General features: G+C 42.3%; 1 protein-coding gene across 3 annotated transcripts in view; it reads right to left on the bottom strand.

The window, feature by feature from the left end:
• Positions 1-564: 564 nt before the first annotated feature.
• Positions 565-17,801, bottom strand: part of LOC115174699 (RAC-alpha serine/threonine-protein kinase) — a 37,407-nt gene continuing 20,170 nt past the window's right edge. The window contains exons 3-14 of one of the 3 annotated variants that reach the window (XM_029733489.1): positions 13,390-13,518; positions 13,051-13,162; positions 7,958-8,084; positions 7,691-7,822; positions 7,523-7,588; positions 7,337-7,405; positions 6,986-7,111; positions 6,769-6,897; positions 6,398-6,612; positions 5,559-5,646; positions 5,173-5,275; positions 565-4,505 (exon numbers count right to left, since the gene is read on the bottom strand). In XM_029733489.1, the coding sequence (XP_029589349.1) occupies positions 4,426-4,505; positions 5,173-5,275; positions 5,559-5,646; positions 6,398-6,612; positions 6,769-6,897; positions 6,986-7,111; positions 7,337-7,405; positions 7,523-7,588; positions 7,691-7,822; positions 7,958-8,084; positions 13,051-13,162; positions 13,390-13,518 (1,376 nt within the window). In that variant the 3' untranslated portion in view covers positions 565-4,425. Of the gene's footprint in view, positions 4,506-5,172; positions 5,276-5,558; positions 5,647-6,393; positions 6,613-6,768; positions 6,898-6,985; positions 7,112-7,336; positions 7,406-7,522; positions 7,589-7,690; positions 7,823-7,957; positions 8,085-13,050; positions 13,166-13,389; positions 13,519-17,801 lie in introns of those variants that run through there. The other 2 variants (XM_029733488.1, XM_029733490.1) reach the window with 2 other exon arrangements.

The raw sequence follows: 17,801 nt of genomic DNA on the forward strand, positions 1-17,801 counted from the left end.
ATTTTGTGATCTTGTTATTATTACGCTTTATCCAAGATAGGCCTATCTTGATTAGGATTAACGGCAAATAATGCAACCTTCACTATTTACTACATTCAATAATAAACTGCATAGCCTTTTGAGCCAGAAGATGGCGCACTATGCATGCCAAATATGGCTTTGCTGAAATAGAGTTTCCTTGAACTAACTGAAGAAATAACATCCCAAATGTAATGCAAAATGTCCTTGAAATCTACAGGATTGTTTTTTTTTTTAGGATAAGGGCTAGGGGCCAACTGAGAATTCAGCAATTGGCTGTGTTGCTCCCTCAACATGGAGCTCCAGAACCGAGCTTGGCTCACAGCTGGACCCCGGAAAACCTGGGTTTGTCTCCCTGGACCTCTGCTCCCTATCCTGGGCTGGCCTGGGCAATCTGCACTTGGCTCTGGGCCGCCACTGTCAGCCCAATACAGAGATCCAGAGGATGAGCCAATAAATCATGTGCTGGACAATATTTGTAGGCTACTTGATATACTCTTTATACAAGTGGGGAGCTTGAGTGAATTGAACAAATCAAAATCATAATATTAGTCCAAAAAGTCTTTATTTCTGAATTCCAATGAAAAATAATGCCACATTTATGCCCACACAGCAAAGGAAAACATTCTTTGCACAGGAGGTTGGTGGCACCTTAATTGGGGAGGATGGTTCGTGGTAATGGCTGGAGCGGAATCAGTGGAATGGTATCAAATACATCAAACACATGGTTTACATGTGTTTGATGCCATTCCATTAGATCCGTTCCAGCCATTATGAGCCGTCCTCCCTTCAGCAGCCTACACTGGTTCTTTGTTCACAAAAGCTGGTGCATTCAATTGTTCAGTTTCTCATCTACAAAGGGGGCATCAAAGGGAATGAAATAACTTAAATATAAATTCTTTAACATTTTCTAACCCCCCCCCGAACTTACATGGTGAATCACCAGGGAAGGACCGGTCGATAAGCAACAATTAGGTCAATGATTTCACAATAAGGAAGTAAAAAAATAAGTAAATATACAAAACTGTAATGGGTCAACAAAATTAAATGTTTTACATTCATTTATCATTTCTTTAACATTAATTATTAATTGTATTGTATTGTTCAGTGAACATTTTGAACCATTTCCTAAATAAATAATTTATATTCAGAGGGGTTTCAACTAACTTCAAATTAAATAAGGCCTTAACACTTAACAAACCTAGAATATCTGGACACAACGTAAGTTACCATTAGCAAAATGTGGATATCCTCACTTGGATTCAATTAAGACCATTGAGGTATTTACGTCTCAAATATTTTTGATTTAATATGTAAAAAGGTAAGCTTCTCATTTGTTTTCCTTGACTAACATACCATACATAGCCAGTGAGTTTGTGACAAATCACTGATACAAATGCATTGAATTGTTGGCCTCACAGACCTGTCCGCACAATCGCTTGTGTACACACACAAATACATAGTCATCCTTCCTTGATGGTGGATAGTAACAGCCTGTTTGGTGTGTTTCGCTGCACCAGTAACTGTCTATGTACAGTAGCTGTCTGTCTTAAAGGGTACTGTAACAGTGACCTCAGTGAGGTGATGCTAAAAGCATTGGGGAGAAAACACCCAATAACTGGAAAGGATCGCAAAACAATAGAACAATTAAACGTACAAACAAATAATAGGCTACCTGTTGAGAATCTAACAGCAAAGAGAAGGTCGTTGGTAGAACAGAACATTCACACCATTCATTTTGTACACTCAATTCCAAAGGTTCGTATCAGTACATGAGCATGCCTTTCAGATGATCATATCCCCCAGTTATCAGTCAGTGCGACTCCGGTAAGGTTAAGGGTCAGGGCGAGGTTGTAAATCTCACACAAACTAAACAAGACTTTGGTCACAGTTCTAGCTAAAAGAAAGACATTCATTTCAAACCATTCATTTTGTATCAGCATTGCCCAGCCACCTATCCCATCTACCCTCACGAGGATTCCAGTCACAAATATGTTTGCTCCTTCTTTCCTCATACCACAGCCCTATGTTATTGCACAATTACATTTACTTAGACCAGGTAGTCTTCCCACAGTATACAGAAACTGTCCACCAAGCTAAGGGTCTTCAGAATATGTACTGGAACATGGCTGGTAAGAGTTTTGTTATACATTGTTCGGACTGTGACCTGTGCTCTCAATACCAGATGTTTGTGGAGCAACTGCTTGATTGGTAAATCGTTTTAAAATCTTTACAGGCGAGCTTCAGACTCTTCTGTTGTTTAAGCCATGCATGTGTCAGCATTCAATGGCATGCTGGTAGAAAAACGCATTTTTTTTAAAGTTGATTTCTATTATCAACATGTAGCTAGCAGCTAACAGGTCTACGAGCATGGTTCTCTGCTAAATATAAAAAGTGACTTTTATTAGCTATCTCAATGTACTTTGAAGTTGTATATGTCTATAGCTTTAATAGAGAAATATAAACCAACAAAAGGGTTCCTTACACATGATTTCAACAGAGCCCATTTGTTTAATGGGTAAATGGATATAGTGGCCTTTCTAACGAAACAAGTACGTACATCCAGTCATTTCACCATACAACCTAATATGTATCAGGAAAATACCCATCTTCCCTACTGTGGTTGCAGCAGGAACTTTTGCCCGCTGAGTTGTACCGGAATACCAAGATTGCTATTCGCATGAAAACAACCTATTTCCCAAATCTTAAAGGTAACCAGATACACCAACCCCCCACAAAAATGTCCTTTATAATCCACACACCGTTTTGTAAATTTCACTCTGCGCCACGCCAATTCACAGGTGGTGTGATCCTGTACACCAAACTTTCACTGTACTGTAGTCACTCTAAGGAAAGCTTAGGCCAGAAGGCGAGGGAGGCCAGTAACACTGAAGAAAAGTAGAATAACAGATCATTCGATAGACTCCATTTCAGTACTCTAGTCCTCACTGCTACTAGAAGGTGTGTGTGTTTGGGAGGATCAACATTTGAGAGGTGAGAGACAGCAGGGTCATGTTCAGAAGTCACAAAATAGGAGAAAGCAAACAGGAGGTGCTACGGCAGGGATGGGCAACTTTCCAAAAACAAAGTATCTTATTGTTTAGAGTAACAATAGTAGAATACACAAGGTGCAATTTCTAAATTTGGTTGTGCATAAGCAGTTTCTCTTGTTATGTCAGTCACTGACAGTCCCTCAATTTGCCCATGTCAGCTAAGATATTTTAGATTGGTAGTTAGTCTAGCCAGCTTTCTAAACTTGTAGTAATTATGGTAAATTTAACGGCCGGGGGGCCCCCATTGATTTTATTAGTCACTCTCACTCAGATATATTAAAAACTGCAAAACTGCATATTAAAAACATCTCTCCACCCTATGGCAAAATGTGTAGAATAGCAGCAAATTAGCTGTAAAGCTGAAAAATCCTCTCCTCCCCAAGGCAAAATGTGTAGAATTGCAGGAAATGAACTGCAATTCTAACTTAGGGTCCCCCAAAAGGCTAGGGCCGGACTGACTGCATGCGTGGGTATGGATGTGGGTAAGCAGACCCGCGAGCCACTGCGGCCCCTCGTGATGAGTTCCGATTTTTTGTGGCCCCCACCCTCACCAAAGTTGCCCATCCCTGTGCTACGGGAACTTGTTTAATAAGAACACATATTTTCATTTTCAAAACGTTTTGCTTTGTGGTGCCCTACTGAACACAACCCAGGTGTGGAGCTTTAGTGTTACCTCTCGCAAACCTCTGAATATCTGTGAGTCTTTGAGAGCACAATGGCAGTGGTGGCTAGTAGAAGATGGGAAGAAGGAGGACTATTTCTAAAGATCACGCTATGATGTTTCCTTTGCTCCATCAAAATATAAAGCTAATCATTTGTAGAAATAGATAGTGTACCGTTTAAAAAGCTCATTTTCAGAGATTGTGTATAACTGTGCTTCTCTTTTTTCCTTTTGAGGCTAGCTGCATATGTATCATTGACAGAAAATCATGTTGCCATGAAGAATTAGGTTGGCCGGTCACCACTGAATCTTAGTGACTTTTGACCTCTAGTCCAAGTGTGTTCCTATTGGCAGGCAACCGACTCCTCCCCTCTAAGCAACACAAGTACAGTATTTGAAACACTGGTGACACCAAGGGAGACTCAATAGTCGAAGGTGGCCTTCCACTCCTTGTCTCCTCTCCTCCCCTGGACTCATCTGAAGAGGAGAACAGGCTAAGAAGCCAAGCTAGACAATTGAGATGTGCCCCAACAATTACAGAACAAACAGACAAAAAAGAAGATAAACATGAGTGAGGTCATAGATGGCCTATGAGGATGAGTTCTGTTCAGAGATTGGGGCATTAGGGTGAGAGCAGTATGGTCCATAAGAGGGTGAGGAGAGGGTAGAGGGGGTCTAGGCTTCGGTTTAGGTTCAGGCTGTTCCACTGGCAGAGTAGGAGAACTGGGGGAAGTGGGGTCTCCTGTCGCTGTCGAAAGACTCCATGCTGTCATCTGGGAAGGAAAAAGAGGGCAAGTTAGAGAAAGAGAGTTAAAGCGTAATTAATTCAAAACTGACATTCACGTTCCAAAATAATAAAACTCAGTAACAAAGCAGTTAAGTCAAATTGTGGTTCAACTAGTAGTATGAAAGCTACTAAGCCCACTAGGGGTAGTCATTGTGCTATACATCCATCAACTCTTTAAAGCAGGGGTGTCAAACATATGGCCCGGGGGGGCACAAATTACTGCACTCAGTATCAGAAAATAGGCTGATCCTCTTGGAAGTCTCGTAGATCGATGCGTTGCACGTGTTTTTGTTTATAGAGTCCTTTGCATAAACTACCACCGTACGCCACTTCTCTGTTAACCTACAGAAATACAAGATATCAGACAGGATAGTCCATATCTCCAATCATCTTCGCTGATAGCGATGTTGTGTTTCCATAAGTGGATTTTTATTTTACCTTTATTTAACTAGGCAAGTCAGTTAAGAACAAATTCTTATTTACAATGACCACCTACCGGGGAACAGTGGGTTAACGACCTTGTTCAGGGGCAGAACGACATATTTTTACCTTGTCAGCTCAGGGATTCGATCCAGCAACCTTTCGGTTAATCACTAGGCTACCTGCCGCCCCATATGCTTAACATACAAAATATATAAGGGGAGGGAGGGTACCTTGTCCTGGAGGCGTGATGGTGATGGTCTGCCCGGTGAACTCCACATCAAAATAGCGGGTGTCTGTTTCCGAGGTGACCTGGGGCTTGAAGGGTGGGACCAGCTGAGAAGAAAAGGAAGGAGTCATGATAGTGGGCACCTACATGTCATAACACTTGTCATAACCAAGAACAATGAGAACTAGTGGAGGCTGCTGAGGGGAGGACAGCTCATAATAATGGCTGGAACGGAGCGAATGGCATCAAACCCATGGGAACCCTGTGTTTGATGTATTTGATACCATTTCACTTATTCCGCTCCAGCCATTACAACGAGCTCGTCCTCTCCAGTTAAGGTAGCTCCGACCTCCTGCGATGAGAACACATAGAAAGCTAAGGATACGATACCTTCTTCTCATACACGTCTTGCCACTCGATCCCAGCGAAGAACTTGTGCTGCATTATCTCCTTGGCGTCATCAGGCCCTCCACCTAACCTAAAGAGAGGCACACACACACACACACACACACACACACTGACTCAGTGTCTTGCACTACTTTACCTATAGTTAAAAGCCATTTGTTTTCAGGCTGCCATAGCACTTCATTTATTGAATGACCATTGTTAAAAGCAAGGTGTTTTGAGGTTGTACTTTCAATCAATCAAATCAATGAAATGTATTTATAAAGCCCTTTTTACATCAGCCGATGTCACAAAGTGCTATACAGAGGGGAGGACGGCTTTAGCACGTATTGGTCGTTAGCACGTAGGGCGCTCCGATTGGTGTTACCTTAGTCTGTGTTACACCTGTGCTGGTTGCCATCTCATTAGTGGGAAGGCGTTTCATCTGTGCTGACTCAGGTGCTATTTAAGAGTGGCTGGCCCAGCGCTCCAGTTGTCTTGAGAGAAGTGGAGGGTCAACACCTTTATTTGGCTCTCCCTATTTGATTTCTAGAAAAACATTCATTTGTCTCATTTCCCTGATCTAATTTTGCTCCACCTTTTTCGTTTGCTTCCTATCTTTAAGTTATGTGTGAGATTATCTTTTTGCCTCTTCTTGGGCAAATTTAGTGGACATCTTTTAGGTTCCAGTTGTTGTTGCTCCTAAACCCCCCCGTTTCGTTTTGGTTGTTGGTCAGTGACTCTTTGTTAGTTCCCCCTTCTGTTTAGCGCCATTTTTGGTTTTCTTGCTTGGGTATGTAACGCCACCGCATACACATGCAGAAACATACTTCACCCTGTCTTACCTCTGCTTGGGGTCCTTCTTGAGCAGACCAGAGAGCAGGGACTTTCCCTCGGGCCCCAGGGTCCTAGGGAAGCGGATCTCCTCCATCAGGATCAGCTCAAACAGCTTCTCGTGGTCCTGGTTGTAGAAGGGCAGTCGACCGCACATCATCTCATACATGACCACACCCAGACCCCACCAGTCCACAGCACGACCGTAGTCATTGTCCTCCAGCACCTGTGTGTTAGGAAAGGGGGAGGTAGAACATGAGTGTCATGTACAGGTGGCTAGTAGATCCTCTGGAAGGGCTTTCAAACCCTTAACTTCTATGTTAGTGGTTCTGATGATAGCTTTCTATCAGTGGAAGAACAGGGTTGATGGGTAGGCGTTTACCTCGGGGGCCAGGTACTCTGGCGTCCCACAGAAGGTCTTCATGGTGGCCCCGTCCTTAATGCCCTCCTTACACAGGCCAAAGTCTGTGATCTTGATGTGGCCGTCTTTGTCCAGCATCAGGTTTTCCAGCTACAGTAGAGAGAGAGTTAGGGAGGTTCCAATAAGAACACATATTATTATTTTCCATTGCGAAATGTTTTCCGACTCCTTAACTTACCTTCAGGTCCCTGTAAACCACGTTCTTCTCCGAGTGGAGGTAGTCCAGCGCCGACACGATCTCCGCTCCGTAGAACCGGGCCCTCTCCTCGGAGAACACACGGTCTCGTGATAGGTGAAAGAACAGCTAGGTGGAAGGAGATGGCGATTGTGTCAATTACATTTACGGTCACATAAATCCGACCCATTTCCCCTCACCCTTACTAGTATTAAGTTCACTCCCATCAATTGTCTTACATGTAGATTAAGGAGCCATGTCTGTTCTATTCATTACAGTTCATCTGCAAGGTTCAGAGTATTTCACCTCACTGATAAGGTCTATACCCCGGGTAAAATGCAACACAGTACTCACCTCTCCTCCATTGGCATACTCCATAACGAAACACAAGCGGTCAGGCGTCTGGAAGGAGTACTTCAGACCCTTAATGGTAAGGAGAAGGAAAACGTTTAAGAAACACAATGCTACCCATTTATATTAGGGTAAAAGTAAACAGAGGGAACACATTTGCTGATGCACACCAATGGAATGGTCTCTCACCGTTAAGAAGGGGTGTTTGGAGTTCTGCAGTACTCTGTTTTCAGTGAGAGTGTGCGCTACTTCATCCTAGAGAAGACTAAGGAGATGAGCTTGATCCAAGTAAAGGAAATACCAGTATGTGCAGACACAAACTGAGACAAAGACACACGCACACACTCGTCTACTCACTTTCGCCACAATCACTTCTTTCTTGAGGATTTTCATAGCGTAGTATTTTCCTGTGGCTTTTTCCTTCACCAGGATAACCTTCCCAAAAGTGCCTTTTCCCAAGAGCTTGAGGTATTCAAAGTCGGGCATAGTCTAGGAGTTGAGAACAAAGAGTTGGATTAACTTTATTTGACCATATCTAAAACCCTGCCGCTGGTATTTGTCTTGTATTAAAGTAACACAAAATGCTGAGTAGAAAGGGTTAGGGCTAGGGTTGGGTGTACGCACCACTTTAAGTTTGGGTTTGGTGAGGTACATCTCCATGTCCATGGGGTCTGGCGAGGAGTCCATCCTCTCCTCCTCCTGTTTCTGCAGCCCATCAGCCACCTCCTGGATGGCCTTCGTCCACTGCTCCCTAAGGATGGAAGGAACCAGAGGGGGATGTCACGTCCTGACCATAGAAAGCTTTTATTTTCTATGGTAGAGTCGGTCAGGGCGTGACAGGTTTTTTTTCCTAGTTGTTATTTTCTATGTGGGGTTCTAGTTTAGTTTTTCTATGTTTAGGTGATTGGTGTGATTCCCAATTAGAGGCAGCTGGTAATCGTTGTCTCTAATTGGGGATCATACTTAAGTAGCTTGTTTTTCACTGGGGGGTTATGGGATATTGTTTATGTATAGTTGTATTATAGTCACGGTTCGTCTATTCTTTATTTGTTTTGTATTTTGCATTACGTTTCACTTTATAATAAATTATGTGGAACGCTACTCACGCTGCGCCTTGGTCCGATTATTTTTATGACGAACGTGACAGGGGATGACTCTACGGGCTCTATTTTCGGCTGGTGCTAAGGAAGCGCAAGTGTCAAATGAACATTAGTTTGCAATTTCGTCAAGTAAAAACTGACGCACTTTCATTTTCCACCCCTTAGGCCAGGTTTGGACATTTACCTGTCTCACATCAGCTCGCTTGCGCTGAGGTGGGAGGGATGGAAATATTTAAGATGCGCCAATAAGCCAATCACAGTGAAACTAGGGATATTTAAGGCCAACCAAAATTTGGTCTTAGCGCTAACTCAATTGGTTACGGCATTGATTTAGCCAGCGGAGGCACACACAGTAGCCTTACATTAGTGTACATCACTAATGTTTTATTCAAATATCAGAGCAGCAAAACAGTCACAGAACTTCTCCTTTTTTATTTATTCTGGACATTCTTTTTTTCAGCTTCTGTGAAAAGTTTGGACTCATTATGTACAATGCGCATGAAAGGTGTCAGTAACTGTAGGAAGCCTGTTTAGGAACATCAAGTTATTGAAAAAGACTGCTTATTGTTTTTTTGTTGATCAAAAAATCTTCCACTTTCCTCTGCCGGACCAAACTGTCAAATTGTGGGAGATCTGATCACTGTCCGTGGTGCTTAATCCGCTTGTAGGCTATATTTGCCCGTTTGTTTACCTTTCACGTAGCAAAGCATATCAATGGCAGGCTATAGCTATATGTACACATTACCAGTAAAAAGTTTGGACACGCCTACTCATTCAAGGCTTTTTATTAATTTTACTATTTTCTACATGTAGAATAATAGTGAAGACCTCAAAACTATGAAATAACACATACAGTGAGGCAAAAAAGTATTTAGTCAGCCACCAATTGTGCAAGTTCTCCCACTTAAAAAGATGAGAGAGGCCTGTAATTTTCATCATAGGTACACTTCAACTATGACAGACAAAATGAGAAAAAAGAATCCAGAAAACCACATTGTAGGATTTTTAATGAATTTATTTGCAAATTATGGTGGAAAATAAGTATTTGGTCAATAACAAAAGTTTCTCAATAATTTGTTATATACCCTTTGTTGGCAATGACACAGGTCAAACGTTTTCTGTAAGTCTTCACAAGGTTCTCACACACTGTTGCTGGTATTTTGGCCCATTCCTCCATGCAGATCTCCTCTGTTTTGGGGCTGTCTCTGGGCAACACGGACTTTCAACTCCCTCCAAAGATTTTCTATGGGGTTGAGATCTGGAGACTGGCTAGGCCACTCCAGGACCTTGAAATGCTTCTTACGAAGCCACTCCTTCGTTGCCCGGGCAGTGTGTTTGGGATCATTGTCATGCTGCAAGACCTAGCCATGTTTCATCTTCAATGCCCTTGCTGATGGAAGGAGGTTTTCACTCAAAATCTCACGATACATGGCCCCATTCATTCTTTCCTTTACACGGATCAGTCGTCCTGGTCCCTTTGCAGAAAAACAGCCCCAAAGCATGATGTTTCCACCCCCCTGCTTCACAGTAGGTATGGTGTTCTTTGGATGCAACTCAGCATTCTTTGTCCTTCAAACATGACGAGTTGAGTTTTTACCAAAAAGTTATATTTTGGTTTCATCTGACCATATGACATTCTCCCAATCCTCTTCTGGATCATCCAAATGCTCTCTAGCAAACTTCAGACAGGCCTGGACATGTACTGGCTTAAGCAGGGGGACACGTCTGGCACTGCAGGATTTGAGTCCCTGGCGGCGTAGTGTGTTACTGATGGTAGGCTTTGTTACTTTGGTCCCAGCTCTCTGCAGGTCATTCACTAGGTCCCCCTGTGTGGTTCTGGGATTTTTGCTCACCGTTCTTGTGATCATTTTGACCCCACGGGGTGAGATCTTGCGTGGAGCCCCAGATCGAGGGAGATTATCAGTGGTCTTGTATGTCTTCCATTTCCTAATAATTGCTCCCACAGTTGATTTCTTCAAACCAAGCTGCTTACCTATTGCAGATTCAGTCTTCCCAGCCTGGTGCAGGTCTACAGTTTTGTTTCTGGTGTCCTTTGACAGCTCTTTGGTCTTGGCCATAGTGGAGTTTGGAGTATGACTGTTTGAGGTTGTGGACAGGTGTCTTTTATACTGATAACAAGTTCAAACAGGTGCCATTAATACAGGTAACGAGTGGAGGACAGAGGAGCCTCTTAAAGAAGAAGTTACAGGTCTGTGAGAGCCAGAAATCTTGCTTGTTTGTAGGTGACCAAATACTCATTTTCCACCATAATTTGCAAATAAATTCATAAAGAAATCCTACAATGTGATTTTCAGGATTATTTTTCTCATTTTGTCTGCCATAGTTGACGTGTACCTATGAAGAAAATTACAGGCCTCTCTCATCTTTTTAAGTGGGAGAACTTGCACAATTGGAGGCTGACTAAATACTTTTTTGCCCCACTGTATGGAATCATGTAGTAACCACAAGTGTTAAACAAGTCAAAATATATTTGAGATTCTTCAAAGTAGCCACCCTTTGCCTTGATGACAGATTTGCACACTCTTGGCATTCTCTCAACCAGCTTCATGAAGAATGCTTTTCCAACAGTGTTGAAGGAGTTTCCACATATGCTGAGCACTTGTTCGCTGCTTTTCATTCACTCTGTTGTTCAACTCATCCCAAACCATCTCAATTGGGTTGAGGTCGGGTGATTGTGGAGGCCAGGTCATCTGATGCAGCACTCCATCACTCTCCTTCTTGGTCAAATAGCCCTTACACAGCCTGAAGGTGTATTGGGTCATTGTCATTTTGAAAAATAAATGATAGTCCCACTAAGCGCAAACCAGATGGGATGGCGTATCGCTGCAGAATGCTGTGGTAGCCATGCTGGTTAAGTTTGCCTTGAATTCTAAATAAATCACAGACAGTCACCCGCAAAGCACACCATCAAAACCAACTGCTCCATGTCATCACATATGGGAATCACACATGCAGAGACACGGCAGTTGGAACCAAAAATCTCATTTTAACTCATCAGACCAAAGGACAGATTTCCACCTGTCTAATGTCCATTGCTCATGTTTCTTGGCCCAAGCAAGTCTCTTCTTTTTATTGGTGTCGTTTAGTAGTGGTTTCTTTGCAACAATTCGACTGTGAAGGCCTGATTCACAGTCTCCTCTGAACAGCTGATGTTGAGATGTGTCTGTTACTTAAACTCTGTGAAGCATTTATTTGGACTGCAATTTATGAGGCTGGTAACTCTAATTAACTTATCCTCTGCAGCAGAGGTAACTCTGGGTCTTCGTTTCCTGTGGTGGTCCTCATGAGAGACAGTTTCATCAGAGCGCTCGATGGTTTTTGCAACTGCACTTGAGGAAATTTCGAAGTTCTTGAAATTTTCAGTGTTGACTGACCTTCATGTCTTAAAGTAATGATGGACTGTACTTTGCTTATTTGAGCTGTTCTTGCCTAATATGGACTTGGTCTTTTACCAAATAGGGCTATCTTCTGTATACCACCCCTACCTTATCACAACAAATTAACTTTTCACAAGGCACACCTGTTAATTGAAATGCATTCCAGGTGACTACCTCATGAAGCTGGTTGAGAGAATGCCAAGAGTATGCAAAGCTGTCATCAAGGCAAAGGGTGGCTACTTTAAAGAATCTCAAATATAAAATATATTTTGATATTCTTTCACACTTTTTTGGTTACTACAGGATTCCATACGTGTTATTTCATAGTTTTGTTGTCTTCACTATTATTCTACAATGTAGAAAATAGTAAAACAATTAAGAAAAAGCCTTGAATGAGTAGGTGTGTGCAAACCTTTGACTGGTACTGTGTATTTGGGAGCAGTATAATGATGAGTGGACATTCCCACTTTCTCCTTATAGTTGATCTTCTTCCAGCTCCTATGAAAAGTTTGGATGTGGGTAAAACCCTCCATAGTCTACGTCGTCTTAGGCCTAATATCATATGCCCACGTGGAACAATTATGGTGCCTGTAACTGTATTTAGACAGCCTATTTAAAACAAGTTGTTATTTTTTGTTTAAAAAATGTTTTATTAGAATTATTCACTGTCTTTTTAGGTCTCATCAATAATTAATTTAATATTGATTATTGACAATGTTTGGCATGTCCATGGCTCAGACATAATGCATTTTACAGTAGGCCTATTTCAGTGTAAATCCATTTTGAAGCCGTGCAATTTCTTAGAACAATGTGGACTGCAAATATGCTCAACATATTTAGCAAATATGGGATAGGCCTACATTTGTTTTTTTTTGTTTCTGTAGGCTATTTAACAAACTAGGCTATAACAGACTAACACTCAAATTGGAGTTGTGAAAACACAATACATAAAATTCTTTACATACACAACTTGAAGCAACCACATATTTAGCCATGGAGCACATTCCGGTTGGCCAGTGAGGGATCAAGCCTAGACACACCCACAACTTACTTATTAATCAAAACCCAGCCCTTTCGCGACACCGTCAGCTACTGCGCCCATAATTCTGGTTGTGAAAATAGCTAAAGTATTTCAGACACACCCCTGACCCAACCACCAGCGCTACGATTGACCATTATGTTAGGTTCGTTAAAATAGAGCCTTGTGTGTGCAATCTACCTCTCCTCTGGGCTGTCCACGTGGAAGGTGCGCTCTATGACAGTGGTCCATTGCAGGCAGCGGATGATGAATGTGTTGGGCTTAGGACGCTCTGTTTTCATCAGCTGACATTCTGCTGGTCATAAGGAAGAAGAAAGAGCGAGGGAGAGAAAGACGGGAAGCGAGCGAGAGATATGTCACGCGGTCAAGTGAAACATCAGGGATGCATAGAGTGTAGTGCAAGGCTAGAACAAAAATGTGGAACCTCGGAGGAACTCGAGGACCAGAGTTGAGAAACACTGCACAATTATTTGGTTACATTTTGTGGTTAGGGCAGAGAGTGTCAGAGGGTTGCCTTACGTGCTACTGAGAAGTTATTGAGTGGCGTCTCCAGTTGGTCGACGTCTTGCGGTCGCTCCTTGTACCCGATAAATGTACCGTCGCTCTTCAGCAAGAAATACCTGGGTCTCCAAGTCTTTATGTACTCTCCTGAGAGAGAGAGAGAGAGAGAGAGAGAGAGAGAGAGAGAGAGAGAGAGAGAGAGAGAGAGAGCATATCACATCAGAAAGGACAATACTCTGTCAGCCTTGGTCAGTGCAATCCTAAACCTAGCCCAGTCTGAAGAGCATTAACAACACGGCGCTATCGCTAACCCTAGGGTGAGCTAGTAATGATAGCACTTTGGACAAGCGTGTGAGAGACAGATTCTCTCAGTCTGGTTGACCGCAAACTGAGGCCTTTCTCCTGGTGGTTTCAGAGAAAACGGAACTTCTCTTATTAGGCCTTTTCCTTCTCCTTTTTATGCATTTGTATTATTGCTTGTTTACCTCCTCTTTACACATTATGGTGTGTGTTGCCAGCCTGTACTGTACCTTTAAGACAGGCAGCTAGTAAACACGGGGTCTCACCCAGTTTTTTTATTTTTATAACTGTGGCTAGAGGTACTTCTGGTAATCAACAACCAGATTCTAGAAAACAGGAAGTGACACACTAACAGCATGGGTAAACACCACAGTTAGAAAAGAACAAACCCCAATCAGGTCTAATGTCAGTGCTGCTGCTGCTGACTCATTTGTTAACCGCTCAAAGAGGTGCGATGAGATCAGAATCCTCGGAAAACAGTTTTTATTTTCACACGCACACACTGCAATGGAATGCCTAATGAATAAAGCAGCCGGAGTGTATGCATGCTACCGAGCCTGTGCATGTTTTCGTGTGTGCATGCGTGTGGCATGGACCGGATGGTGTTTTCACATAGCCAACAGCTGCAGGCGCACAGGATGCTCCTGGGGCAAAGAGTGAGCTAATGAAAAAGCTGTTAACTTATAAAGTTAATCCATCTCTGTCTATTAAGTGTTGTTGCATGGTGCCTGTCTAGACTCACACAGCAATGCCACTCATCTCCAACCCATTTCTTTACAAACAGCACATAAGCCTGAAAACATGTTTGAAGGTACATGTTTTAAGTGGGTGAGCCTATGATAATGTACTGTGCTGTAAGTACCTGTGCAATGTGCTGCTAAATAGATACTCTAAGGACAGTGATTTCTAGTGACAGAACTGGACAGGTGAAAGCAATCCATCCATGCACCTCCACCCTAATGCTAGATCGGTACAGTTGGGGTAAAGGAGGGAAGGCGAGGAAGACGCAGTAGAAAATTGAGATGCACACTAATAAAGCATAAATGATGGAAAGCTACCCAGGCAGGCAGGAAGTTCAGTTTATTGGGATCCTCATTAGCTACTGCACATGCAGCAACTACTCATCCACAAAACGTACAAATACATGACAAAGTACAGAACAGTAATAGACAAGAACATCATAAGTGTACATTAAATTCAAAATAAATAAGAGTTATATATAGGAAAGACCACAAGAAAAAAAACGAGAAAAAAACTGTTGACAGTGTACAAAATATTAGGAACACCTGCTCTTTCAATGACAATAATATCACCTGTTAAATCCACTTCAATTTGTGTAGATGAAGGGGAGGAGACAGGTTCAAGAAGGATTTGTAAGCCTTTAGACAATGGAGACATGGATTGTGTATGTTTGCTATTCAGAGGGTGAATGGGAAAGACAAAAGATTTAAGTGCCTTTGAACAGGGTAGTGGGTGCCAGGCGCACCAGTATGAGTGCGTCAAGAACTGAAACGCTGCTGGGTTTCTCACGATCAACAGTTACCCGTCTGTATCAAGAACGGTCCACCACCCAAAGGACATGCAGCCAACTTAACAACTGTGGCACACATTGGAGTCAACATGGGCCCGCATCCCTGTGGAATGCTTTCGACACCTTGTAGAGTCCATGCCCCAACTAATTCAAATCAAACTCTATTTGTTACATGCGCCGAATACAACAAGTGTAGACCTTACCTTGAAATGCTTACTTTACAAGCCATTAACCAACAGTGCAGTTCAAGAAGAGTTAAGAAAATATTTACCAAAGAAACTAAAGTAAAAAATTATCAAAAGTAACACAATAACAAGGCTATATACAGGGGGTATCGGTACCAAGTCAGTGTGCGGGGGTACAGGTTAGAGGTAATTGAGGTTGTTCTAAGGGCAAACGGGGGTGAAACTCAATAATGTTTAATGTTTTGTACACTGTGTATACATATTCAGTACAGTTAAATTAGATCTTTAGAAAGAGGAGAGGCTCTAAGATAAACATATTGTATCTGTTTTTAAAGTTAAACTTGCTTTTTGCCTGAGTAACCTGTGGTGGCAGAACATTCCATGATGACATGGCTCTATACATAACTGAGCGATGCATTAAATCGGTTTTTGGTTTGGGTACAGTGAAGAAACCCATAGTGGCATGTCTGGTGGGGTAGGTACAGTATGTCTGTTTGAAGTGTATGCAAATAGATTATGCATGTGATTAGGCATTTTCAACACACAAATACTTATTAAAAAATAGAGAAGTAGTCAGTCAATTTCTCAACCATGAAAGACTATCATGCATGCATTATTATTTATTTATTTGGGGGGCTAGATCAGCTTTAATATTGGAGATAGACTGTGGCTTCCATCAATGTAATTGTCTGCATAATTTCTAATCCTACAAACATTTTATTTTTTATATATACAGAGTTCCTCTGTGGAGATGGGAGAACCTTCCAAAAGGACAACCATCTCTGCAGCACTCCACCAATCAGGTCTTTATGGTAGAGTGGCCAGACGGAAGCCACTCCTCAGTAAAAAGGCACATGACAGCCTGCTTGGAGTTTGCCAAAAGGCACCTAAAGACTCTCAGACCATGAGAAACAAGATTCTCTGTTCTGATGAAACCAAGATTGAACTCTTTGGCCTGAATGCCAAGCGTCACGTCTGGAAGAAACATGGCACCATCCCTACAGTGAAGCATGGTGGAGGTAGCATCAGACTGTAGGGATGTTTTTCACTGGCAGGGACTGGGAGACTAGTCAGGATTGAGGCAAAGATGAACAGAGCAAAGTACAGAGATCCTTGACGAAAACCTGCTCTCAGACTGGAGCGAAGGTTCACCTTCCAACAGGACAACGACCTGACACTGTACATATCTGATGTTAGAGAAGCTTCCATTGAAGAATACTGAGTTATATTGGATAAGTAACTCTCCAACCATGCGATGACAGGTAATGTAAAGCCATAGTTTTTTAATAACAAATGAGGATCAATAACAAACGGAACACTGAAATCTAGCAATACAGCTCCAACTATCATCTTATTATCCATTTATTTTGGTCAATCATCAGTCATCTGAGTCAATGCAGTACAAGTTAGGTGCCCTTCCCTATATGCATGCTGAGCGTCTGTAGTTAGCATTGTATTTGTTCTAACACAACACTCTCCAACAGTTTACTATGAACAGGCAGCTGTTACAGCCAGCAAAGGGTGCTTTACCATTTTTAGGTAGAAAAATGTCTGTTTGCATCAGAGACCTTATCTAACATCACACACATATTCTCCAGATACTGACAATTTGTACTTGGTGGCCTATAGCAGCACCCTAAAATAAGAGGCTTCAGGAGTAGCAGGTGGATCTGCATCACAGCACTTCTACTTCATTTGTCATGAGATCCTCTCTGAGCTTTACAGGAATATGGCTCTGAATATATTCAGCAACACCTCCCCCTAGGCATTCCTGTCTTTTCAAAATACACTGAACAAAAATATAAAACGCAACATGTAAAGTATTGGTCCCATGTTTCATGAGCTGAAATAAAAGTTCCCAGAAATGTTCCATACGCACAAAAAGCTTATTTCTCTAATTTTGTGCAGAAATTTGTTTACATCCCTGTTAGTGAGCATTTCTCCTTTGCCACGATAATCCATCCACCTGCCAGATGTGGCATATCAAGAAGCTGATTAAACAGCATGATCATTACACGCAAATTACTCATCTCATGAGGCTGGATATATTTATATGAGCTAACTTTAAACCTTTCTGGGGTAGCTTATATAAAACTGAACTCAATGATAAATGGGTTGTATTTCTAATAATTCTATTTATGATAATAACAAAAGGAATTAATCCATTTTTGAGGAGATTATGTTCAGCAGATGCCTGGTTTAGCTCGGCTGCAGCACGTTGCTCTATTCTTGGTTCCACTTCTGGACTGTTGGTCCCTTCTGATTGGGGTGTTGTCCTGTAAGCATGGGGGTAGTGGGGTGGGGGGGTGCCGTCCAATCTGGATGGGGTCCGATGGTGTAGGGTGGAGCTGGCCGCTCTGGATGGGGTCTGATGGTATAGGGTGGAGCTGGCCGCTCTGGATGGGGTCCGATGG

This window comes from Salmo trutta, chromosome 35 (genome assembly GCF_901001165.1).
Source record: "Salmo trutta chromosome 35, fSalTru1.1, whole genome shotgun sequence".
In the NCBI taxonomy this organism is placed as follows: Eukaryota; Metazoa; Chordata; class Actinopteri; order Salmoniformes; family Salmonidae; genus Salmo; species Salmo trutta.